General features: G+C 43.5%; 1 protein-coding gene across 21 annotated transcripts in view; it reads left to right on the plus strand.

The window, feature by feature from the left end:
* The window catches only part of TBL1X (transducin beta like 1 X-linked), a 210,793-nt gene that overhangs the window by 146,540 nt on the left and 38,161 nt on the right, over nt 1-26,092 (plus strand). For 16 of the 21 annotated variants that reach the window (XM_070604918.1, XM_070604927.1, XM_070604912.1 and 13 more), the window contains 2 exons: nt 3,744-3,832; nt 14,061-14,168. In XM_070604918.1, the coding sequence (XP_070461019.1) occupies nt 14,111-14,168 (58 nt within the window). In that variant the 5' untranslated portion in view covers nt 3,744-3,832; nt 14,061-14,110. Of the gene's footprint in view, nt 1-629; nt 822-3,743; nt 3,833-14,060; nt 14,169-26,092 lie in introns of all 21 variants that reach the window. The other 5 variants (XM_070604923.1, XM_070604924.1, XM_070604914.1 and 2 more) reach the window with 1 other exon arrangement.

Raw genomic sequence — 26,092 nt, forward strand, 5'->3', positions numbered from 1 at the left:
GTCTCCACCCACTAGTTGCCGGTAGCACCCCCCACTCCAGTTGTGACGACCAAAAATGTCTCCAGACGTTGCCTAATATTCCTTGGGATGGAGGACACACTTGCTCCTGGTTGAGAACCACTGTGCTAAAGTATGGATGCATTGTGATAATCCCATGCCTTTAATAGGGATTACATGAGTGGATCAATATCAGATTTCAGTGTAAGCAGGTACCTGGACATCCAGTGTCAACTCAAGTGGTCCTGATGCATCTAAACAGAAGTATAAGCAACTCTGAACTCAAAACTTTGATGCTAAACCACCAGGGGTTAGAAAGACAGCCAGGGCTGAAGGCAAAAACAAACAAACAAAAAATAAATCCAATGCCTCCAGTTGCCTGGTATTCTTTGAAAAGCTTCTGAGTGGCAGAGTTATTTGGTTTGCTCCAAGCAGAGAAATAGTGTGTTCTTCATCTTTGAGCCAGGGCTCCATATGGATTTGGTTGACATGGGAGAAGGCTTAGTCTGCGGTGGCAGCAAGTAGGTGAACTGTTCGGACCTTACCACAGCATGTGCTTGTCACACAGACGGTGCTTGCTGTGCAGGGCTGCAGCTTTGGTCATTTGCCAGCTGTGGCTCTTGTGTCGGCAGGTTTCCCGGCTCCCTCCTGCGCATCCATCCCCTGTGCCAACTGCCCTGCCTGCTTGAGCTAGACCATCAGCTCCTGTCCCCAGGTCCCCGTGTTCCCAGGTCCCAGCTCGCTCCAGCTCGGCCTCCCTCCGCCTGTTCTGTTTGCATCTTTCAGTCCTGGAGACGAGGAGGCTTCCTCAAAGGACGATAAAGGTAAAACGATGTGGGGCAATGCCCCTCCAAGGTATATACCCCAAGGGATGGAGAACGGGCTCAAACACATACCTCTACACAAATGTTCATAGCAGCACTATTCACAAGAGCCAGAAGGGGGACACAAACCAAGTGCCCGTCAGCTGATGGTTAGATAAACAAAATGTGGTCCATCCATACAATAGAAGAGTATTCAGCATAAAAAGAAATGAAGTACTGATCTATGCTACATCATGGCTGAACCTTGAAAATTTATGCTCAGTGAAAGAAGCCAGACACAAAAGGTGTTGTATGATTCCATGTATATGAAATTGTCCAGGATAGGCAAATCCAGAGAGACAGAAAGCAGACTGGCATTTGCCAGGGCTGGGGGAGGGTAGATGAGGAGTGACTGCTTCATGGGTACAAGCTTTCCTTTTGGAGTGATGGAAATATTTTGGAACTTGACAGAGGGGGTGGCTGCACAACACCGTGAATGTACTAAAGGCCTTTCTACCTCCTACGTGGAAGAATCGCCCGCATACGTCTACACTGTGTCATGCCAAGAGCTGAAAGCAACCGGAAAATTATAGTCCTTTTTATATTTATTGTTACCTTTGAGAATAAGGAATGTATTGCTTTTGTTAAAATTCTTTGCATTTCACACAAATCTCTTCCAATACATAAACTTTTTGCCAACACTGTTGATAGTGGTTCTGTCTGGGGACTAATAATGGGAAAATCAGTCTGACCAGATATTAGAAGGTCGCATTTCTCATTTTGATTTATTGTTTCTAGCAGTAAACTGATTAATTTTGACATGTTGCATAACCAGAAGAATGTTACTAACTAAAGTCATATTTCCCTTTTTTGTGTGTTTATGACACTCAGATGATGTTAATTACACTTACTGAGTTGAACAGCATATATAAAAGATAATCTTCAATTCTAAGACTCTAATTTGTAGGTTACCATCTGTTTTGGACCAAAGAATAAGAATTTGATCCTAAAGCTTTTTTCTGAACAGCTTGTAATAAGAGGTGTTTACATATTAATTACTTATTGAATTATTATGGATTTTGACGTTTTAATTTTCAGGCAATTTGGGGCTTGTTGTGGTGACATCTGCTCATATTTTGATACTTTATGGTATTTAGCAATTTCATCATAAGGCTCTTTTTCTCCCATGGTGATTTACAAGCCAATCCTGAAAACAGTCATTTGCTTTCTGCTTCAGGTTACTATAAGGAGTATTGTCCTATTTCATCTCCACTACAGAATTTTTTTCATAATGAAATGTATTTCTATTTTATAGGCAAAATCAGTGTTCCCTTGTGCCTGCTTTACTCTGGTGCCCTTTAATTTCTGTTCAAAGAGTTGTAGAGGAATTTTGTTTAAATCTCATTTTTCTTTGGTAGTAGATTTTTCTTTAGTTGTCCTGCTTATTAATTTTATCTTATATATGCTTATGATGTTTTTTAAAAATGTATTGCAATGAAACTTAAGGGCCTATGAACCTGCCTATAGAATGTTTTTACTCTCCTTTCTTTTAACAACCTGACTATAAACATGAATCAGTGGGAATAATTTGCTTGAATTTCCTTAAAACGTTCCATGAGGTTCTGTATAAATTCACTAAAAAGAAACACCTTCATTCTAGCTTCGCTCGTGGATTTGAATTTTATTAAACCTGGTACCTTTTTATTAAGACTACTGAGTAAGAATTTAGAGAAAATGGCAGGCATTTAATTTCCTTAGTTCTTGAATTTGTAGATGACAGTAGATAATTTAAACTTTGTAGGAGGCTAGATTCGTTCTAACCAAAGAAATTTTATAAGGAAGAAGGTAAATATTGCTCAGTAAATGGTGATTGACTGCTTAGTGTTTATATTGACTGAAAAATACAAACAAGTTTTTCATATGAAGGATTATTTTATGAGAGAGAAACCTGGCTTCTTCAGAAATCAATACAAATGGGACCCTTGTGAAATGGAAATTGAGTTCAGGCAGACGTCAGAGACACTGCGGGTTCAGTTCCAGACCACCGACCGCAGTCAAGCGAACATCACAATAAAGCAAATCACATGAACTTCTTGGTTTCCCAGTGTATATAAAGGTTATGTTTATACTACATCATAGTCTATTGTGTGCACTAGCATTATGTCTAAAAAACAATATACACACCTTAATTTAGAAATACTTTATTGCTAAAAAATGCTAACCATCATCTGAGCCTTCAATGAGTCATAATCTTTCTGCTGATGGAGGGTCTTGTAAAAATCACAGTATCTGCGAAACACTATAAAACGACGTGTGCCTGTACAATAATGGAAAAGTTGGGACTTATTGGTCAGTGCCTTTCTTTTGCTTTATTTTAGGGAAGCCAAGGGGGGAAAAGATTCTACTGTTGTTTCTGTGTTTGTATGAGCACAGTATAATTAGGGTGGATATACACACACAAATATGCACGCTGTGGTTATGGTAAATGTAAGCTCACACCACGTCTAAAGTTTCTCTACTGCATGTTTTCTTCTCTTAAAGGTGCACGCAGTTTAATTTATTAGTTGCGTGGGATACAGTCCCTAAAGCAAAGATATTTCAAATGGGCAGTAATTATCATTAAATGTTAGCAGTAGTAATATCTGAGCTAAAATTAATTTTATCTACTTTGAGACTCTTTGCTCTCAGAATTTCTACATGTACAATAATACCGACTAGTCATTTTAATTTCTCTTTTCACTTTGAAAATGAAACTGCATAGTCTGTGTTAAAGTTTAAGATGGGGATTATGAAACAATAAAATATGTTAAGTTTGAGTTGGATGAAAAAGAAAAACAATGTCATCCATTTGAAAGGGAAGACATAAAGGAATAGGAGAGGTCAGAGGTGAATAATTCCCAAAGAATGTTACGGTTTTTTTCAAGTTTCCCCGTTTCTCACCAGGCGGCTCCTGGCAGACGCTTTGTGGTTTCTCTGATTGGATGCTGGGGAGCCCACTGTTCCAAAGGTCCACACATGAAGTCACCATAAAGGTAAGCGCCCCACCTGCCACTGGATCTTTGTCCCTTTTACTGAAGTCCGTTTCAGAAGCAGAACTGCGTCTTGCCCAAACTGAACATCTTCTATTTTAAAATGATTTTTTCAGGAGGAAATTGAAAGTCTTTCTCTTTGCTGTAACTGAAGGTAGTAGATAGAGCATCGTTAAATTATTATGGGCTGTATAGTCAATTCTACATGAAGAATTGGCCTTTTACTGCCTTCTAAGAATTTTGGCTACTGAGCATGCCACTACGAACTTTTCTGGGTCTTACCAGCAGAGGATGACACCTTCTAAAATCAATCTCTCCTGTCAACATTGTGAATTAAAATTTTTAAGCTGAAAAATTAATTGTAATTGGGCACCTGAGTATAGATTTTATTTGGCTCCTGTATCTTAATTCTATGCTTTATTAGTTTCTTAATACGATTTGTATCTATCTGCAAATTGATTTGCTAGTTAACCTTGAAACTTATTAGAAAAACACAGAGATTACTATTTATAGGTCTAGTGAGATGAGAGGGTTTCCAGAAGAGCCACCCAACCAATCATAGGTGCACAGGTGTCTGGAGTTGAAGCCCACATCCCAAATTAAAACAATGCCCACCCCCCCCCTTTAAAAATAAGTTCTGTAAAAGTTATCTTTGGTAAATGGGATTTTAGTGTTTGATTTTATTATTTATTTTTTGTATTTTCTGGTTCTTTAATTTTTTTTTAGAAAAAAAGCCCCACGGCACTTCTGTAATTTAAAAAACCTTATACAGATAGAAATTTGGGGAAGATTTTTTAATTTATTTTTTAAAAAACCATCAGAACCAAAATGATAGACCTAAATTTAACTAAAGTGTCTTATTGAGGTATTTTTGTTTAAAACCAAATGTCTAAAAATTGTTTTAACAAAGTAAACCTGCATAAGAATCTTGATTTTTTAAAAAAATTTAAAAACTGTAATTTGTTAATAAAAACAAAAATTTACAAAATGTTAATTAACTTGAGTGTGTGATTAGCTTTAATGTAATATAAGGTTTTCAAGGTTCATCCATGTCATAGCATGACTCCTTATTTCGTTCTTTTTTGTGGCCAAATAATCTTCCATTGTACGGGTAGACCTCATTTTGTTTATCCATCCATCAATTGGTGGGCATTCGAGTTGTATTTGCCTTTTGGTGGTTCTGAATAAGCTGCTGTGAACATTCGCGTACACGTTTTTGTGTGGGCGTATGTTTTCATTTCTCTTGGGTAGGACACCTGGGAGTGGAATTCCTGGGTCGCATGGCAACTCTCTAACATTTTGAGGAAGCGTCAAACTTTTCCAGAGTGACTGCAGCATCAGTCAGTATTTTTCGAAATGCAGTTGAACCACATTCTGAAGGTCAGAGGGAAGATGGAAGAGGAGGTCTGGTGCTCATCAATGTTTGGATTGGGTAGTAATTTGGTACTTAGGGGACATAAACTCCAACTGAGTTGAATTGAGCACACATTGAATTCCTCCTGTGCGTGAGGCCTTGGCATGTGACTGTATGGGTGACTTTGGGGTTTTGTGTAGCCTTTGATAACTCGTGCAGTTCATACATGCAAATGGCCATTGGAGATTATGCTGGGAAATGGCACTGTGTGGCTTACCTCCCACAGTACCTACTGCGCAGCAATAAGATTGGGAGTCACCTGTAAATCACTTGCCCTTTCTCTCTGTATTGGGGGCTGTGCCTCAGAAAGTGAGGGCTAATAACTCTTTCCAGTAGACTTAACTAGTTTTGACAGGGGTCCTCCTTTGAAAGCCACTCCCAGCAGACCGTGGCAGGGGTGTTTTCTTGGCTCTCAGTTTTAAAGTGGTTGGTATGTTCATGAGGAACATCAGCATTTTGGGGGCATCACCTTTAGCTTATCAGACAGGAAGATTTCCAGCCGGGAAGCGACAAGGCATTTATTCTCTACTGTAGAAACTGGGAAATCTTCGAGAGAGCTGGGAGCATTGAGAGAAGGGGTGGCGAACACTTTCTGTCCAGGGCCAGAGAGTAAGTAGGTTAGGCTTTGTGGGCCGGCTGGTCTCGGCTGCAGCCATTCAGCTCTGCCGTTGGTGTGTGAAAGCCGCTATTGATTGTACATCAGTGGACAAACATGGCTGAGTGCCAATAAAACTTTATTTCTGGACACTGGAATTTGAATGTCATATCAATTTCATGGGTCATGAAATACGATTCTTTTGATTTTCTTTCAACCGTTTAAAAATGTAAAGACCATTCAAGCTCACAGGCCTTGAAAAAGGAAGCAGCAGACCAGAGTTGGCCTGTAGGCCACAGTTTGCGGACCTTGCCCTAGAGGAACACACGTCCTTTTATTTCTGCCTTTTCTCACTGCCCCCCTTTGAGCCGAAGGACATCTGGAGGTGCAGCTCTGCAGGCTCGTGATATGCTTAAAACAGAGTGCAAGCTGCACTTACTTGGCGAAGGCGCCACAGATGTTTGGGGAGCCAGGACTTTGAGGAAGTGGAGGACCTTCCTGCCCGTCATGAGGAGAGGCTCTGGACCTGTGTAACAGCCCTGACCTGGGTTCTCAGCCAGAGGCAGGCCTCCCACCCTCAGGGGACGTTTGGTCAAGTCTGAAGATATTTTTCAGAGGGAGGGGTGCTACTGGCATCGAGTGGGTAGAGGCGGGGGATGCTGCTGCACACCCTACAGTGTATAGGACAGCCCCACAGCAAAGGTTTATGTGGTCTCAAATGTCAGTAGTACTGAGATTGATAAACGCTATTCACTGCTACTGTTAGTATTTTATTTTGTATTTTCAGTTTTATCAGTCATGGCTGTGGAAATTTAAGCCACTGAGCATTTGATTACAAAACTGGGTTCCTATGCTGACGTAAACACGAGGTCACTGGACTCTTATCTAATACTTGGGTTCATAATGCTTTAAGTGTTTTCCCCTTTTTTTCCTTGAGGAACATGGTCCCTGAGCTAACATCTGTTGCTACTCTTCCTCCACTTTGCCTATGGGACACCACTACAGCATGGCTTGATCAGCGTTATGTAGGTTTGCACCCGGGATCCAAACCCACAAACCCTGGGCCACCGAAGCAGAGTGCACAAACTTAACCACTGTGCCACCAGGCCAGCCCCAGGTGTTTTCCTTTTAAAAAAAATTTTTTATTCATTTAAATTGAAGCTTCAAAAACTACTATAACACAAGATTTATGAGATTCAGGCCACCTCAGTGGGTGAGGCATCTCCTGCCTTTATATCTACAGAGAAAGCTGCAGGGTTTATTTTTCAAAACTCCAGGAGACACATTTTATGAGTAAATGAGCTTGCTTATGACTCCACCTACTGCAGGAAAAGGAATCATCAAGGCCAAAATAAATCCTGCGTATGTGGGTGAAAATCACAGTGTTTTAGAGGTTTCATACCAGCCTGGGTGTATTCCTGAAATTTGAGGGCCAAGTGCACATTGTGGACAAACTGTTTGCAACTTCTCAGTCTTAAAGATAATTAAAATCTGTAAATTAATTTACAAGTTAATTGGAAGTGTTAGCTTAAAGACCAAAGTCATTAGGAAAACAGGACAGGCTACTCTTATGTGGAAGCAATAGCTGTCATTGTCTTCTAAGGCAGTCTGCTTTGAAATCTTGGGTCCATAAATGTGCACTTACCTATGTAGAGAGGAGAAGAATATAAAAGGAAAATTGTGCTGTTTGTCTTATGTACATTGTCTGCCTTATATGTGATACGGACTTTCATACCGGTGGTTTGCTGTTACTAGGTTGAGCATTTTTAGGAAGACTTCCTTCTGGGTCTCCTTGCCCCACAGGCAGAGAAAATGTGCAGAGTAGTTAGGCTGGTGAGTTCAGAGGGTTTGAGAGAGAACCTGGTAGCCACTCAGGAGGCATGGGAGGTAACTCCAGGACGCCTTTTCTGTCATGTCAGCATCTGCTGCTGATATACACAGGGATTTTGGATGAAGGCCCCAGCCAGCCATTAATTAACCCTGAAGGGCAGTCAGACACAGAAAGGACCCTTTCTGAATACCTCACCCTGGGGATGTTTTCTTATTCCTTGAAGAGCAGCATTATTTTTCTAACACAAGACCCACCCCCCCTGTTCTCTCAACCCTGTACCCCCATTTCCTACTTAGAAGTGCTGAGTTGTTCTCACACTGATTATTTCTGAAGACATTGCCAGGTTTTAATTACATTTTAATGAATGTGAGAACAGTTCATGCTCATAGGAGAAAATTTGGAAAATACAGAAAGGCGCACACACATCCTCAGATATAAGCGTAGCATAATCCCACCTCTGAAGATAGGTGTGAGAGTATTTCAGGGGGTATCTTCCATTTGTGTGTGTGTGTGTGTGTGTGTACAAAACAAAATTTAGTGGCTGCACATTGCATCTTGAAACCTACTTTTTTCACATAGCACTATATCATGGACATTTTCCCCGGTCATGAAAATTCTTTTAAGGACTGTATCTGATGGCACTGGTTTATGCCCATATTTAAATGGCGGTGCTACTGCTAGGCATATGAACTCTGGTAATAAAGTAATATAGTTATAATTTTGGATTATAATATGATATAATATTTATAAATTTGGACCATGTGACTCAAAGTAAATAAATATAACTGTAAAATTAGTGAAAAATCTTATCTTTTGGGAGAACTTTTTCTTACTGTAAAATAATATACATGAACTCATTGGTAAATGAAGATAATTCCATGAAAGAAAGCAACCGAGATGAACCAGTGTTAATATTGTCATGTATTTCCCCCAATCTTTTCTATGTATATTATTTTCCTATAATTAGGATCAATCTATAAATGTTTAATCATATTGTCATTGGACAACAATGTTTCCAGAGCTACATCCTGGCTCAGTTACAGTTACGCAGGAGGAGGAGATGTGCAAAGTGATAAATCAGCCTGCTTCATCTCCAAAATAAAGTGGTCCTCAAGCAGAGTTTAGGAAAGGATTTCGATGCGAATGTTGATACGTACATCAAAAATTTCATCTTAAACCGACCACTGATGGTGGAATAAAAATGAGCTCAGTTCCTGTTTGCAGAGATAAAGCGAACAGCGAGGTCAGAGCCACTGCGTTAGAGTCGACAGGGGATTTCTTCGTGTCCGTGGAGAAGCGCAGAGAGAAAATTGCCTTTTGATGATGAGGTCATTTCGAGCAGATTTGCCAGCTGCTCTGGCTCTCAGTCCTCAGTCTGCATGGAAACAAGGCCCGGAGACCTGAGCCTTATCCAGAAGATTACTTTAAGCGATGGATTCTTCCAGCATGCTCGCCAACAGGCTAATAACAGAAACGAGAAATGAGACAAACTTTCTTCCGTCCCTGGAGAAACAAAGGGCTGCTTTAACAGATTTTAAGAGCTCATTTCATAATGGGGCAGATTGTGAAAAGAGCAGCTTTCTGCTGAAGTGGGATGCGATGCGCACCACATTCCGCCCCTCCGAATCAGCGTGTGTGGAGTTCGCTGTTCCGAACAACGCTCTCCCCCTAGGGGCCAGGCGCGCACTCGCCCTTTGGTTTTTAACCACCAGCGCCAACTCTCAAGTCGGTCTCTTGTGATTATATCTTTTAAGATAATTAAATAGCAATTAAGATTTTGTTGTTTTGGTGTAGTCCTCTCCCTTCCCAGAGAACGAAAGCATATTAAATACTATAAATATAAAATAAAATGAAACTCTTAAATGGCACTTCTCTTGGCGACTGAATTTTGAACTATTTTGTGAAGGGAACCGTGATTCATAGGAGCTTTTGCCACCTTGAAATTAAATCGTAAAAAGAAGAAATACTGTAAATAATTTTCCCTTCAGTTTCTTGGCGGCTTTAACCCCAAACTATTATTTATGTTGGAATACTTAGCTCTAGTGGGGAAACTCCAGAAATGTCACCAGCCTGCACCAATTTCTTCTTTAAGCAGCACTGAGGGAATGTTGTGGCTTTAAACCGAGGTGGAAGGCGGTTATCTGCTTTTTGCGCAATCACAGCTCCAAAGACCTCAAATCAGCCTAATTGAAGGTGTCTCAAATTAAAACTGGGTCAGGCAAGAAAATAAACACAATTGCACTAATTAAGAACTCGTTCCCTGCCCTCCCCCCGCTTTTGTTCAAGGCTAAGGAGGATCTACCAATGCCGCAGAAGCTTTCTTTTATCCTAGAACTGGAGAGGCCGGAAAGCATCCACTGGAGTTCTCAGAACTCGAGGCTGGAAATGGATGCCTTTCCAGAAGCCAGCTAGGTGTTAAAACATGAGTTGTGTCTCCAGCTCTACATATTAGAAAAGAAATACCCCATCACGGTTTCTGGGGCTAGTGCCTTTTTTTGACGGGCTTTTTTAATAAGCACCACCTTGCCTGTTGGGAAGTCACCCATTAACCATTCCGAGGAGACCAGCTCTGAGTCGCTCTCTGGCGCGGGTGGTGTGTTCTCCTTGTCCCTCCAGAAGGCCTTTTCAGGGCGCTCCTCGGGGCTGCTTGCCGTTGACTGAATAAGAGGAATAGCTAGCACATCTTGGATCTCTTCTGAGCATGGGGCCCTGCTCTGAGAAGTGATGTAAAAGCACTTAACCCTCACAGCCTCTCCCAGGTATAGGGGCTGTTGCTGTCCTCAATTTAGAGCTGGAGAAACAGCCACAGCACCTGCCGTGCGAGCCACAGCTAGAAAGGGAAGGAGACACGATGAGAAATCAGGCTGTCTGGCTCCTCGCCAGATGGTTTTTGTTTTGTTTTCCCTGCTGCTTACAAATCAAAAGCCCTTTCAGAAGTTAACTCTGTATTGGAGGAAGCATTCCGATCCCTGGATTGTAAATTGTTAGAAATTTAGAGAGAAAGTGAATCTGTGATCAGAAAACAGAGAGCCAGAGCTTAATCAAAGTTTCCCTGTTGGAAAAAAAATGATGCATAAAGAAAAATAGAGGATTGGGCTACCAAGAATTGTTTGTAATTCCCTGGATCTTGAGGCTCTTCTCACTCTCTGTCGTCCTCTGAGAACAGGTGTGCAGACACCTATATTGATTACAAACACCTGGGGGCGGGGAGGGTCCGCAAGGCTCTGGGTGCAGGTGTGTCGTGTTGTCTGTATGCATCTGGATGCCTTCTCCTTAGAGAACAAGAAAGATCTGGATGCTGAAAGACAAAATCAGTATTTGATATTCTTATGAAAACACTGATAAGTTTGTAGAAAGATTTTACATAGGCGATTTGAAAAAGCAAAGCTCTTATGGTGCATTTTAAATGATCACTTTTAATAGCTTGGCGGTTTCCTTCAAGCCATGTCTGTGAGCTAGCTCCACATTGCTGGACAGCTTTATAAATGGAGTTCCTTTCAAATACAAAATGCTTATTTTTCCTCTGTAGCAGTGGTTCTCAACGAGCAGCAGTGCAATTTGCCACATCTGGCAGTGTCTGGAGAGGTCTTGATCATCACAGCTACGGGGGTGGGGGAGGTTGTACTGGCGTCTAGTGGGTGGAGGCCAGGGATGCTGTTGAGCCTCTTGAGTGCACAGGACAGCCCCACTGCAGACAGCCGTCTGGCCCCAAGTGTCAAAAGTGCTGAAGCAGAGAGAAGCTGGTAGTTACATTATACTGTTTCTGAACACGCGACATGACAGAATAAGAGAGAAAGGGGTTAGAGGTGGTGTCTGAGTCTGTTCAGGTTGCTATAACAAACACTGCAGACTGGGCTGCTTAACCAACAGACGTTTATTTCTCACAGTTCTGGAGGCTGGGAGTCCAAGATCAAGGCCCCAGCAGCCTTGGTGTCTGGCGAGAGCTGGCTTCCTGGTTCATAGACTGCCTTCTTCTCACTGTATCCTCACACACAGAGAGAAAGCTCTCTGGGGTGTCTTCTATAAGGGCATTAATCCCATCATGAGGGCTCCACCCTCAAGACCTGATCACCCCCAGTGGTCCAACTATTCACCATGGGGAGAACCTAAAAGTCTGAATTCGTCATTGGAACTGAGTCGTCATCATAACGGCAACACTCAGCATCACCAAGAGTCTGTTCAGAGCGACAGGATTCTGTAATTTATATTTTTGTTCTTGTTTACTTTCTCCTCAAATAATACTTTATTTTTTCATTTGGTTAAGCTCTGGTTTCATAGCTTTTTATTTAGTCTCTAATATTTTCCTAATGCTGTTTATGAGTGAACTCCCTAGAGTTCAAGCAGAAATTCCAGGACAAATTTATATTTTGACTGATACAGAAATATCACCAAATCAAGTAAAGTCGTTGAGTATTTTTGCATGGCAAAGTTCTGGTGACTACAAAATAAAATTTTGTGGAGACTATAAAGTGAGACCTGGAAGGACCCAGGAGCAGCTGTGTTAGTTATTCACTGCCGTCGAACAAACCACCACAAACTCAGCAGCTGGAAACAACATGCTTATTTTCTCCCAGTTTTCTTGAGTCTGGGGTCTGGGTACGGCTTTGCTGGGTCCTCTTCTTAGGGTCACGAGGCTGCAGGCAGATGGTGGCTGGGCTGCATCCTCATTTGGAGCTTGAGGGGAGATCTACTCCCAAGTTCACGTTGTTGGCAGAATTTCAGTTCCTTGTGGTTGTCGGACTGAGGCCCACAGCTTCCTGAAGGCTACCCCCTAGTCCCCTGGGCAGTTCATGCGATGGCAGCTTTCATCTTCAAGGCCAGCAGGAGAGCTTTCCCTCCAGTCTGCTCAGTCAGAGTCTTATGTAATGTAACATAATTATGGGAGTCACAACTGGTCACCCTTGCCGTGTAATGGAACCTTACCAAGGGAGTGGCACCCTTCTCCTTTGACATATTCTGTGGGGTAGAAGCAAGTCACGGGTCCTGTGCACATTCAAGGGGAGGGGATTATATCAAGGTGGGACTCACTGGGGGCCATCTTGAGTATGACCTTTACAACAACCTTTGGTTCAAATCCTCCCAGCTTGAATGCATACTTTGTCCTTTTATCTTTTTCCTAAAGCAAGCAAAAACCTAATTCTCATTTGATGATAAAGTTTTGCCGCCAATAAAGACGCCTGAAAATGTGTAACATGGACTCTGAAGACAGTTCCCAAACAGCCTAAAATGTTGGTATTGGCGACATCATTGAACAAAGTTGTGGCCTTTCTTGGCTACTGCCATTTGGAGTGACCACTCTTATTGCTCTCTGAATCCTGCTTCGTCCATGTACAAGAGTTCTACTACTTGATTGACTTTTGTTCTCTGTGGGCTGGCTTGTTCATAGGTCTAACCAGAGGATCATTATGGAAAAACTCAGACTCTATCTTCTTGGCTACCTCAGACATAGAGGCTCCCAAAATTCTCACTATATCCCCTAACCTCCCAAGTTTCCTCCTGCAGTGAGTTTGGTGGCAAAATACAAATGATATAGGCTTCCTGACTTCCTGAGACCTGGCCTCTTTATGGAAATGATGTCAAGGTGACATACACATTTCCTTAGCTCCTCCCTGATCTTTGTCCTCTTTCTCAGTGCTGCATACACTCTGGAGGTAGAGTGACCATGGAGTTTGTCATGTAAACTTTTATGAATGGAAGGTACCAGAACAACAGGTGCAGCTGGACCATGTGGTCACCCTTCCTAGGGGTGCTGACATGACCACTTGTCTACTCAGTAATGTTCTCCATCTGTCTGGAAAAGCACTCAGGGTCTAGGACAGCTGCCTCTGTCAAAGAGCACCTCCAGATTCCAGTCATGCTCCTTATCACATGCTTTGTGATCATAATGCACACGAGATTTTTTTTTTTCTTTTTGGTGAGGAAGATTTGCCTGAGGTAACATCTGTGCCAGGCTTCCTCTACTTTGTGTATGGGATGCCTCCACAGCGTGGCTGATGAGTGGAATAGGTCTGCACCCGGTATCTGAACCACAAACCCAGGCAGCTGAAGTGGAGCATGTGGAACTTGAACCACTCGGCCAAGGGACTGGCCCAAGTGCATACATGATTTTTATTGAATAAAAAGTCGATTATTTGTTTTCATTTTGTTGCCCGTGTATTTATCTTCATTAGTGTGGTTTATACCTGACTGTGTCTCTGCCTTATAAAATACACCAATACTTCTTTTTACAAATTTTGTGTAATCACATAATCACAAACTAAAATATGAATCAGGCGTTAATTACCATCATGGGTATTATTTGTTTCAATTGTCTCAAGAAGAATGTATTTTAAAAAAACATAGGCAGTGATTCAAAACTCTCTTTCCTCTTTCTCTCTTGCCTTTCTAACAGAAGGTGGCTCCCACTTCATAAAGACCTCATCGCCGCGAGGTGAGGCTAAGATGAGCATAACCAGTGACGAGGTGAACTTTCTGGTGTATCGCTATCTCCAAGAGTCAGGTAAGAGGGTTGGTTTTCTGTCGGTAGGAATCTCATCTTCCACATGCTACATGCAGAGCCATCAATCATTGATCAAAAAACCGGGCTATACCAAAAGAAGAGCTAAGAGCATTCTTATTAAGAGTGTTCAAAGGGAGAAGAGAAGATTCTGGGGCTGACCCATCCCCGGGGTAGGATGAGGGAGTATGTCCTTTCTTCCCTTGACATTTCTGTTCAGATGAAATCAGATTGGAATTAACATCAAGAGCAGTTGTGATAGACATGGAAAGTGGGGAGCAATTTGGTGCTCCTGGCCTCTGCCATAGTGAGGGCATTTATGGGCTGGTGTGTATACATATATATGGTGTATGTGTATATGTAGTGAATATACATGAATGAATATACATGGGGATTTCACGTCGCATTATTCATGGAAGGTGTACCTTCTTTCTATTTATGTATTAGGTCATTTGGATCAACTAAAGCTGATTAAAATAGAAGCTGATATAAAAAATTGATATACAAAACAAAATATGTACTACTTGACACCTGCCAATCAGGGAAATCACTACCACCGCTCTGATACCTTAGCCTCGGAACTTAGGGGAATCGCTCATCTGGAGATGTTCTTGCGTCACAGAACTGACAGATTCTCAGAGGTGTCTGCAAGTGAAAATTCCATGTACCAAACCCTGCTTCCCTGTAAACTTTCAGCATTCAATTCGAGATTCTTTCCTTTTAGAAACACCTCTGCACAAAGATAGGATGAAGGCAAAAATGCAGTGAAAATGTGTGAGCAAAGCCCAAGCTGCAACTGTTGTCCCTGTGCTTGTGTGTATGTGTCAGGATAGATAAAGGGTGTGAAAGAAGAAAAGAGCTTCTGCGCCGAACGCAAACCCCGCCAAACCCCATCCCTGGGGCCCCGGGGCACCAGCCTTGCTGGCCTCTTTGAATAAACACAGAGATCTCCATCCCTCCCCTAGAAAGGCCAGCCTTCCTTATTTAGAGTTTGTTTACACGTCTCTCACATTTGTTGGTAAAGTTTCCGTCACCAGGCAACTGAGAAGGAGAGCTGGGAGACAGCAATGCATAGAATTTCATCAGTGTCGATTTTATGTAACATCTCCTCAATTCCTGTCCTAATTTGTCAGTCCTTACAGTGAAGCGCCATACTTTGAGTTGGTATTTAAGAAAGAGATTATTGCCCTTTCTTCTCATGATCGTGCGTATCCTGGAGTTGATTGGAGTCACCCACGAGGACATTTTCAAAACAAGAAGGGAGAGAAGAAATGCCCAATGTTTAAGTGTTCATTTTGGGATTGTTTTATATGTTTATCTCAAATCCTAAAGTTTGGGTTAAGCAGATATTCCTTGAGCTCCCACCAGGTACAAAGAGCACGTTCTCCTCAGCCTATTAATGTCTCTTTTCTAGTTGAAAAAGGAAAAAAGAAAAAAAGAAAACACGTCCTTTGCTCCTGCTTCCCCTTCAAGCATCTGCTCTCTCTGCCTCTTAGAACCATCAAACTCCTTACAAATAAGTCCTGTGTTCCGATAGGTGATTCACTCCTCAACTCCTCCCAATCTGGCTTTCTCCGCTAGAAGTTGACAGGAAGTTCTCTGTTGCCAAGTCTTACTTCAGTTGTTGTGATCCTTATGTTGTGTGTACGAGAAAGTGGGTATGCAAGGGAGAGGGGTGATGACCTTGCGGGTTGGGGGCCAGCTGGTTCTCCAGTAGATCTGCTCTTTGCCTTGCCGACCAGGGGTTAGACCCAGAACATCCCACCCTACCTTCGGGTGCAGTGAGGGACAAGTGCCCTGGCACCATGGTGTTCCTGGTGCTAGCCACCTGAGCTCGTGGCAAGAGTCCTGCCCCTCTGCTCTGGAGCCAGCAGACCCAGTTCCTCTCAATCCTTCTGTCTCCACCAGCTTCTCCCTTCGTCTTGTGCCCCATGTATCAGTTGTATTGGTTAGGATGCTTTGAGCTGCAAGTAAGAGAATCCCCAATGGGACGTTTACATCTTGGATAGTGGGAAGGCAAGGTGTTGAAGATGACACTTTCCTGTAAGTGTTATGAGAATCCAGGTCACATCTCTTCAAACTCAGGGAAGAATCCCAAAAGTGAACTTCTTTCCTTCCTCTGCCCCCAGAGGCAGAATTCAGACCATCTTAGATCCTTCTCTGGCTTTCACCCAACTGTATATTCTGCAACCTTTAAGGAAGAGGGGATTTCATTGCTGTCATTGTTAGTTGTCTGAAGCAAGGGCCTTGCCTGGAAAAGGACTCAATAGTGCTGATTTGTGATATCTCACAGTAGCAGGTTCATGGCAGTCTGAAAGATGAAACTGGTTAGTAGTCAAGGCTTTTAATTAAGTGGTAAGAAACTTGAATTGCCAGCCCCAGCACCAAAATGGCCTGGTTGATTTTTGCATGAGTTACGGCCATCTGCCTTTGATGGGTAAGAGTCCATTGGCCTCTGTCTTATGGGGGTGAATTGTGTTGTCTGGGCGATTTTGAAGAGGCAGATTGTGGCAGGACGCTCTTCCCACTGAGCCCTAAGCTCGCCTCGGGATCTGAGATGGCAAGAAGCAAGGGAGCGAGCCCTGGGCATGTGTTTCAGCCTGCACAGGCTTCTGCCAGCAGCTCCTCCAAATATTGGATGAGGCATGAGTTGTTGTCCCTGCTTCTTTCTGAGTATGGCATGGGAGACCAACCTCCATTTCAACTCCGTATGAAAAGTGGGAAAATTTAATAAGTGAGGCCCTGTGAGCATATTAAATATTTCCTCTGGGGTTTCATCCCCAAATCCAAATTATAAACCTTTTCTCCCAGATTCAATTGGGCAGGGACCCAATGGACACTAGCTTTGGTGGAGGAGGGCCCTTTATGCAACCAGGGAGGTTACCCACCGGCAGGTGCCCAGACTCTGGGGAGAGAGCTGAATGAATGGGTTTGGTGATTTGTCATAAAAAAGTGAGTGTCTGTGTTATGTCATGTACACAGGGCCGACTCCATGACTGATGGATGGAGAGAAGGTCTCTTGTGTAGCTGGGTCAATGTCACAATCTATTGTGGAAAGGAGAGAAGGTCTGGGGCTTTGAGGCCAGATTTTCCACAGCCGTTAAATGATGGCGAGTCTCTTATTGGTCTCAACTAGCAACCTTGAAGAAGACACATCTGACCTTTCCTTGTCAAACATGGCTGCTTCTCCATCTCGCCCCACCTTCATCTCTTACATCTTTTTTTTAAAAAAATTAAGGTATAATTTTCATGCCCTAAAATTCACCCTTTTTAGAGTACAGGTTTGCAACGTTTGCCAAGTGTTTACAGTTTCATAACCACCAGCACAATCAGGATATGGAACAGTTCCAGCACCCCGCAAAAGCCCCCCCGTGCCCCTCGTAATCAACCCCTCCCCCCACCACAGCCCCTGACAGCCACCACTCTATTTTCTGTCCCTATGGTTTTGCCTTTACAAGAATGTCATATAAGGGGAAGTTACAGCATGCAGCCTTTAGTCTGGCATCTTTCACCCCGCATAATGCATCTGCGGTTCATTTGTGCTGTTGCACACATCAGTAGTTTGTTCTTTATTGCTAAGTAGTACGTGTTCCTTTTTAAGGATGCGTGGCAGTTGGTTTGTCCCAGTCTCCTGTTGGAGGACATTTGAGTTGTTTCCAGGCTTTGACGACTAGGACTGAAGCCACTAGAAACATTTGCGTACAGGTTTGTTGTGTGCACGTAGGTTTTTGTTTCTCTTGGGTCGATGTCTAGGAGCAGGATTGCTGGGTCATATGGTAAGTGTAGGTGTAAGTTTATCAGAAGCCAGCGCCCCCTTGCAGTCTCTCTGGGTAGCGAGGCACTTCGTGCGCATCAGTGCCTTCGTAGATGGGATTTGAGTTGTAGAGCTGCTGGGTGCCTGTAGTGCGGGGCCTGTTGGAAAGTAGGTAAAAGGACATCAGCCCTGGCAGATGAATCTGCAGGATACTAGTGACAGTTTACACTTCCTCTTAGGGTTTAAAATTAGCCTTTGTGAACCTGCATGGGACCACAGTTTCCGCCACTGACTTTCGTCCAGATCTGCCGAGTGAGAGAGCGTCCACATTTGCACACCTTTTCCTCTTTCAGCAGTGCAACTTTCTGCATAAAAATAGAAAACTCTGCAGCCCAGCCAACCCTCCAGGGATAAGACCGGGCGTCTGAGCAGGACCTGTGTTCATCTGTGGGGCTCCCAGAGACACAGCAGGCTTGCTGCGGGTGGGGCCCTAGGTACAGCCGATGCTGAGGCTTTCTGCGCATTTATGTGCCCACACATCCAAGCTATTGAAGTCATGGAAAACCTGGGGAAGTATTTCCCCATCTCAAGTTTTGTGACTGATCCACCCACTAGCAAGAACAGGCAGACGCTTCAGGAAAACCACTTGACCGCTGGGGTGTGGCTGTGCCAATGGAAAGAAACACACACGCGAAATCGAGTTTCACTGATGTTCTGTCAGGTGAGGCTGTGTTACTGGGTTGCGTGTCCCCGATGGCTGTCATTTTAAACATTTTAGATAAAGAAAGGAGCCATCATTACGGTAGGTAGTAAAAATTCATTTATCATCTATCACAAATCCCCAGGGTGATGAACTTCTTTCTTCATTGGGAAGATTTAAAGACCTTTGAGTATGACTGAAAACTCCATATACCCTGGAACTTGTTTTCAGATTTTTTATGATTTATAATCTAGAGGCCCCTTTGTTATACATATTTATTGCGTCCGTTAACATCACAATATATGCGTTATTCAGAGAGGAGCATCGGCAGTTTTCAAAAATGAGAATCTACACCCTAGACTGGTGCCATCGTCCTGAGAGCCGATATCTGTGCGCACGTGACTAGCCAGGTAGAATTAGGGATGTTCTCTTTGATTACATAATGTACACATAGTTCTGGATTATGTATCATCCTTATAAGTAAGGGGGAGAGTGAAATAGTTTGTACCCAGATTTTCAAGGTTTAAAACAGAATTTAGATGGCGTTCTCATTCGTTTTATGGAGCATCTATGCCAAGAAAAATAATAAAGATTTCCTCGCCAGGTGGCACACTTTTGTGCCCTGTGACGAGCCTCTGTAATGTCATTGTGGTTAGGACATAAGAGGAAGAGTGAGTACGGAGGCCTCCTCAGCATTTTCTCTCCCCAGGAAGCCCAAGCGCAAAGCTGAAGGTGGTTCTGTTCTAAACACACAGAGAGGTTTTACTTTCTGGAAAGGTTACCTAGCAGTTTGAAAAGCATCCATGTCAGCATAGCTGCTCCCTGGGACCTGGTGGGGAAGGAAGCCTGTTTGGGTAAGAGAGAGCCAGGCTGTAGTGGATGAACCAGCGAGGTCCCTGTTGGAATGGGGACAGGGCTGAGAGGGTGGGTCCCTGTTTGCCAAGGGGCCACAGTCGCTGCCAAGCTATTTCCACTGAAACATTATACTGAGCATGAAGAAGTCCCCTCGGAAAAAGCACCAGGTGACATGGGGCCTGTAAAAGAGCATGCTTTTTAAATCCAGCCAGTCCGGCTTCAAGAAGGGTTCCTGGGAATTTCAGCCCGTCGGTGGAGCAAGCACTTCTCTGAGGCCCTGACTCCTGAGCGGAGAGCTGTCAGTTATGTCAGGAATTCCCGTCCCCCCTCTGCTGGCCTCTCGTGTAATTTTGTTAGAATCTCTGCTTCACTAAAGGTTGAGCAGTTTGAGTTGAGTGTCATCTCTGACCCCAGCTCATCGTCCCCGATTTGGGAGCTGCTGTAGGTTGAGGGGTGACGTGTTGGAGAGCCTCACAGAAGAGGTGTGCTCTCTTCCTTCAAAGATGAGCTTCACCCTTTGGAGGGCACTGAAATGTGCTTTAAAACAGTCACCGTGGGAACAACCCACCTGGCCGTGGATGAGTGAATAGATAAGCAAAATGTGGTCCATCCACACAACGGAATGTTATTCAGCATTAAAAGGAAGGATGTTCTGACACGGCAACATGGATGAACCTCCAGGACATTATGCTCAGTGAAATAAGCCAGACACAAAAGGACAAATACTGTGTGAGTCCACTCACATGAGGTCCCTAGAGGAATCAGATTCATAGAGACAGAAAGTAGAAGGGTGGGTGTCAGGGGCTGGGGTTGGCGGGGAGGGAATGGGGTGTTAATCTCTAGTCGGGACAGAGTTTCAGTTTGGGAAGATGAAAAAGTTCTGGAGATGGATGGTGGGGATGGTTACACAACAATATGAATGCTCTTAATGCCACTGAACAGTACATCGAAAAATGGTTAAAATGGTGCATTTATGTCATGTACATTTTGCCACAATTTTTTTGTAAATCACAGTATTATGGTAAGAAGTTTCATGTATAGATTATTTTCGAGTTTGGAAAATTAGTCTCAAAACAAAAAGAAGGATCCACCTGAATTCCATAGTAACGTAATTGTAGTAGTTCCCCCTTATCCGTGGTTTCAGTTACCCACAGTCAACCTCGGTCTGAAAACGTTAAATGGAAAATTCCAGAAATAAACAATTCATAAGTTTTAAATTGCGAGCTGCTCTGAGTAGCCTGGTGAAATCTCATGCCGTCCCACCGGGGACAAGACTCAGCCCTTTGTCCCGCGGATCCACGCTGTAGAGGCCACCCACCTGTGAGGCACTTAGTAGCCGTCTCGGTTATCAGATCAACTGTCACAGGATCCAGGGCATGTGTTCCAGTCACCCTTATTTTACTTAATAATGGCCCCAAAGTGCAAGAGTAGTGATGCTGGCAATTCAAATATTCTGTTACTGCACCTAATTTATAAATTAAACTCTATCATAGGTCTGTATGTATAGGAAAAAACATTTATAGAGTTCGGTACTTTCCATGGTTTCGCACATCCACTGGGGGATCTTAGAACATATCCCCCATGGATAGGTTCCGTGTACATTTAAGGGCTTTTTAATAGAACTGTACAGTTTGGGGCAAATCCTTGGCACACACAGGGTCATTTGTAAGCTAGATTGGTGTCTGACAAAATCTGGTTACTTTTTAAGATAATAGAGAAAATCAACTTTATTTGCAGCAGCAGCACACTGAAAAGGTCCCCAACATCCTCAATGGGTGATTGGCTGCACACACAGTGCTCCGTCCTTCCCCTGGAGCCCCACTCAGCAGTCAAAAGGAATGAACTATAGATACATGCCACGACCTGGCTAAGTCTCCAGAGAAATGTGCTGGCTAAAACTAGTCGACGTCAGAAGACCACAGACTGTATGGTTCCATTTCTAGAAGACTCTTAAAATGCCAGGACTGTGGAGATGGCCGCCAGGGGTTGAGGTGGGCTGGGTGTCACTGCAGAGGGCTAGTTTGGAGGAGTTATTTGAGCTGATGGGAGAGTTCTCTGTCTCGATGTGAAGGTGATCGCACAGATCATGTGCACACACACATGCAGGTCAGAAATGGTGACAGCTCGAGAGTTGCAGTCTAGTGCCCAGTCAGCTTCTTGGTTTTGATATTGTACTACAGCAAGATCAGATGTCACCCTCGAGGGGAGGCTGGATGAAGTGTACACTGGACTCCTCTGTTTTCACAACCTCCTGTGAGTCCGTGATAATTTTGAAATTATTAAATCAAAAATAAATTAAACTGAAAGTATATGTACTTCCATTGTCGGCTGAGCTTTGTGTGTATGTGTGAGAGAGAAAGAGGGTGGTCAGTAATACAAAGGCAGCCGAGACATTTTAATTAGATTTTGCAGGTCATTAGCCATAGTGTGGGCCTAGATTTTGATGGGGATTTTTTTTGTACAGTGGGTTCAAGGAACGGCCATATTAATTTAGAAATGGACAGCCATACAAACCGTCACAGGCTTTTGGAAACAGAAAATGAAAACTCCTCGGAAGGTGAAGAGCAAGTGTGATACACATAGCTCTAATTTTTGCAGCCTCGGGAATTCAGCAAACGGCATGGCGTTGTATGCCTTGCCCACCTGGCTGGCTCCTCCTGGGTAATTATCACGAGAAGCTATTCTGCATTTGGTTGGGACCATAGTCGCTGGGCAGGCTGTATTTTTACTGGGGGGCGGGGGGTGGAAGTCTATGCATGGCTGCTTTCCCACCCTTTTTCAAGAGACTCTTAAAAAGTTTTTAAAATATCCCCTTAGGAACTTTGGCTCGAGGGAATCTGTAACATGTACGTGGTCAGCCTGAGAGAGGCGGGCAGATCTGATGGCCTTAATCCCGAGAAATTCTGAAGGGCCACAATGAAACGCCTTATGTAAAGGCTTTCAGCCCGTTCGTTAGATCTGGGTTTCTCACCCTCGATGCTGTCGACGTCTGGGGCGAGATCCCTCCTTATCCTACGGCGCTGTCCTGTGTTGTAGGATGGTGAGCAGCATCGCTGGCCTCCACCCAGTAGATACCAATAACACTCCCCTTCCCTGTGTTGTGGCAACCAAAAATGTCTCCACACTTTGCCAAATGTCTCCTGGAGGGCAAAATCACTCCCAGTTGAGAACCACTGATTCAAATCCCTTAGTTGTGGGATGTTTTTTCTTCCAACTAGTTTTTATTGGTAAGTGGCGTTTTAATGGCATTCTCATTTCTTCACCCTTTGTCTTCTTCTTGGGCTGCATTTTGATTCCTTCCTCTGCAGAACTCAAATAGACATTAACAGTGAGCAAAATGCAGTCTCCATTTTTATTAAATTTTTCCAGGGTATTTTTCCCCTCAAGGAAGTGGAATGTCTGCCAAAAGCATTCTCCAGCCGATAATAAAATAATTGGGAGTAGCAGACTTTCGATCTCATTTTTTTTGGCTCCCGGTGAGGAGGTTAGATAACCAGGAAAAGGGTGTTCCTCTTAACATTTGTGAAGAATGGCGTCTACAAAAATGATTAAGCAGCTTTGCCCACTGTAATCCCAGCAGCTGACAAATTACCCAGTAGGCTCCGGCGTGTTTCCTAGGACTGGAATGCCTTCTTATGCAAGACACGTTCCCACGGACTCGGGAAATCGTTTTAATGGTTCAGCTACCTTAATTTAAACAAAAGTTCAGGGCTTATTGTTCAGCTGAGTCTCTAAAAATATATTTTGACTGCAGAGGCTCTTTTACATTGCTAATGTGTGTCCCTGTTTAAAAAGAGAATCTTGATGCGACAGTAACCGCGAGCGTTTCTTGAGATAATGGTAGGCTTTGCTTTAGAAATAATAAAGGAAAATATTAGTTTCATCAAGTAATAAATGAGGAAGACCTGGATAATTTGTCCACATTACTAGAAGGTGAAAGGACTTTAAAATCACGTAAAACAGTAACGTCTTATGTCTTAGTGTTTTCCCATAGGTGTAAGCAGTGCATTTGTGGTGGTGTGTTGGAGTCCCCCAGACCACCGTCAGGCTCTGATTTACAAGAAGGATTCACAGTTTATTACAGCAAAAAGATACAGATAATGATGTACAGCGTGGTAACTGTAATTAACAATTCTGTGTTGTATACTTGAAAGTTGTTAAGAGAGTAGATCTTAAATATTCTCTCCACACACGCACACACACAGAAGATAACTATGTGAGGTGACGGTGTGTTAACTCACCTTATTGTGGTCATCATTTCACAATGTATACTTACATCAAGTCATCATGTGGTGCACCTTAGCCTTACACATGGCTGTCCAAACTGCCTCAGTTCCGGTCCAAGTGTAAGTCTGGGTAGTGGTTGCATGTCAGTTATTTGTGCGTTTGTGTGTATGTTGTACTTCAAATCTAAAAATAACTTTTAAAAATGGAGGGCTGGGTAAGTAGCTAGAGAATGTATACCCATACCTTTCATATAGAAAAGAATAAAACATCCCCCTAGGTAGCTTTAGGCATCAGTACTTCACACTCCTCCACCAGCTAAGCATGTCCATGTTGCCTCTGCAGAGCACAGCATGCAGGATGCCGGTCCTCAGCTTCCACTTCTGTGCATGGGTGTTAAGAAGGAACCTGTACTAAATGGGAGTTGTGTCGTCACAAACCCTCTTGTAAGGGTGCTAGCTGCAGGCGACTCCTTTTCATTCAAAAAGGGTGTTTTCCTAAGCTGTTCTTTGGGTTTGATGATAACCACTTAGAATAACCAAATGGAATCAAGGAACAGTTGTGCTGCCATGTGTCCCAGATGTTCACAACCATCCCAGCTACTGCTATTCCCATGCAGTTTCCGTTGTGCGATCTTTTCTAAGTTCTAATTTGGGTGTGTGTAAAACTGAGATTCAAGATTTGCCATTCTCGTGCTCGTTAATTTGTTAGAGGGGAAACAGGTGATCAGAATGAGAATCACTTGAGTGTTCATAAGTGACAGTTGTTTCAATATGTGTCTTGCTCAATATAGGCAAACAGTTTCCATCGGTATTAACATCAAAAAAGGTTAGCTTCTGTTGAAGATGCCTTAAAGGCTTACACTGTCACTTACTACTTTAAAGTTGGTGAGGATATGAAAAAGTCTGAGATGGGTCAAGTTTCCTTTTTTAGCTAAGATGAAATAGCCACTTAACAAGGTGCCTGTCTTCAAAGTTCGTACACCATTACAGTTAAGACCTCCCTGCTCTGAAATTCTAATGTGACCTTAAAAGTGGCCGGCTTTGTTACATTTTATTTCCTGCCAGCTTCCCTCCCCTTTCTGCCTTCCAGACTGAGGAGCAAGTCATCTGGACTGTCAGGCACAACACTGTCCCTTTTCTCCCAAGTCTCTCTATGTTGCTTTACTGGTGCCTCCTGCTCCATCCACTTCTTAAATGCCTTTGTCCCGAAGGTGGTGTCCTCTGCTTCTCCTCCCACATCTATGTCAGCGGTCAATATGCTGCTCCGTCTGCAAGTCTGAGTGTGCGCTCCAGACCTCTCCATTGCCTTCCATGCTGCTCCTTTGGATGTCTAGTTCTCGGGCATTCCTTAATACAACCCCACACTTATTATGGTCGCCATTTCCTGACCACCAGCCCTGCTCTCCAAAGCAAAGCCTCCTCTACCCTGTAATTATCCCACTTTAGTATAAAACATGAGAATCGTGTTCAAATATTTCTTTTCCATAGTGTCTTTCCTGCTACCTCCATTTTCAATCCCCCTCTGCTCACATCTCCAACAGCCAGCCCCTGCCCATATCTTGCAGTGTTACTTCTGTCCCCATTGTCACTGCTTTGTTGTGGTAACAGTAGCTCACACTTATTGAGCACTTACTATGTGCCAGGCATGACTCTGAGCACTTGGTCGATAAAGCTGTAAACCCCAAGGAAGCAGATACAGCTGCATCCCCTGTTTACAGATGAGAGAGAGCCCCAAGGGGTCGAGAAGGTGCCGACCTGCCCACGTCACGTGGCTAGGAAGTCAGAGCTGGGATTCAGAGCATGCCATCTGCCTCCAGAATCTTCCTCTTTTAAACGATTTTTCCTGACTTTGTTCATGTGGTGAAATCGTTGATTTATTTTCTGACATTAAACCCTGCGTTCTTGGAATAAACCCCACTTGGCCCGCACATTTTGTCCTTTTTAAAGATCACTGAATTTGGTTTGTTAATTCTTTGGTATATTCGCGTTTATCTTACCGAGAGAAACTGGGCTGTGATATGCCTTTCTGAATGTCCCCATTAGGTTTGGCTGTTAGGGTTATGCTGGCCCCATAAAACAAGTTGGGGGCTCAAAACCACTTCCCTAAGGAGCGCTTGGCCCCATCTCCTAGCCAGGTCTCTCCCCTCCATCTGGGTGGAGGGCACTGTCTGTAAAGGGCCGGACAGTGAATATTTTAGTCTCTGTCACAACTAGTCATCTCTGTCTTTGTAGCACAAAAGCAGCCATGGAAATTACGTGGACAAACGAGAGTAGCTGCGTTTCAATAAGACTTTATTTATGATGCAGGCGAGGGGCCGGATGTGGCCCACAGGATGTAGTTTACAGACCCATGTCCCAGACGGCTAATAGTATTCAGGAGTTTCTTCCCCTC

Source organism: Equus przewalskii, chromosome X (genome assembly GCF_037783145.1).
Source record: "Equus przewalskii isolate Varuska chromosome X, EquPr2, whole genome shotgun sequence".
Classification (NCBI taxonomy): domain Eukaryota; kingdom Metazoa; phylum Chordata; class Mammalia; order Perissodactyla; family Equidae; genus Equus; species Equus przewalskii.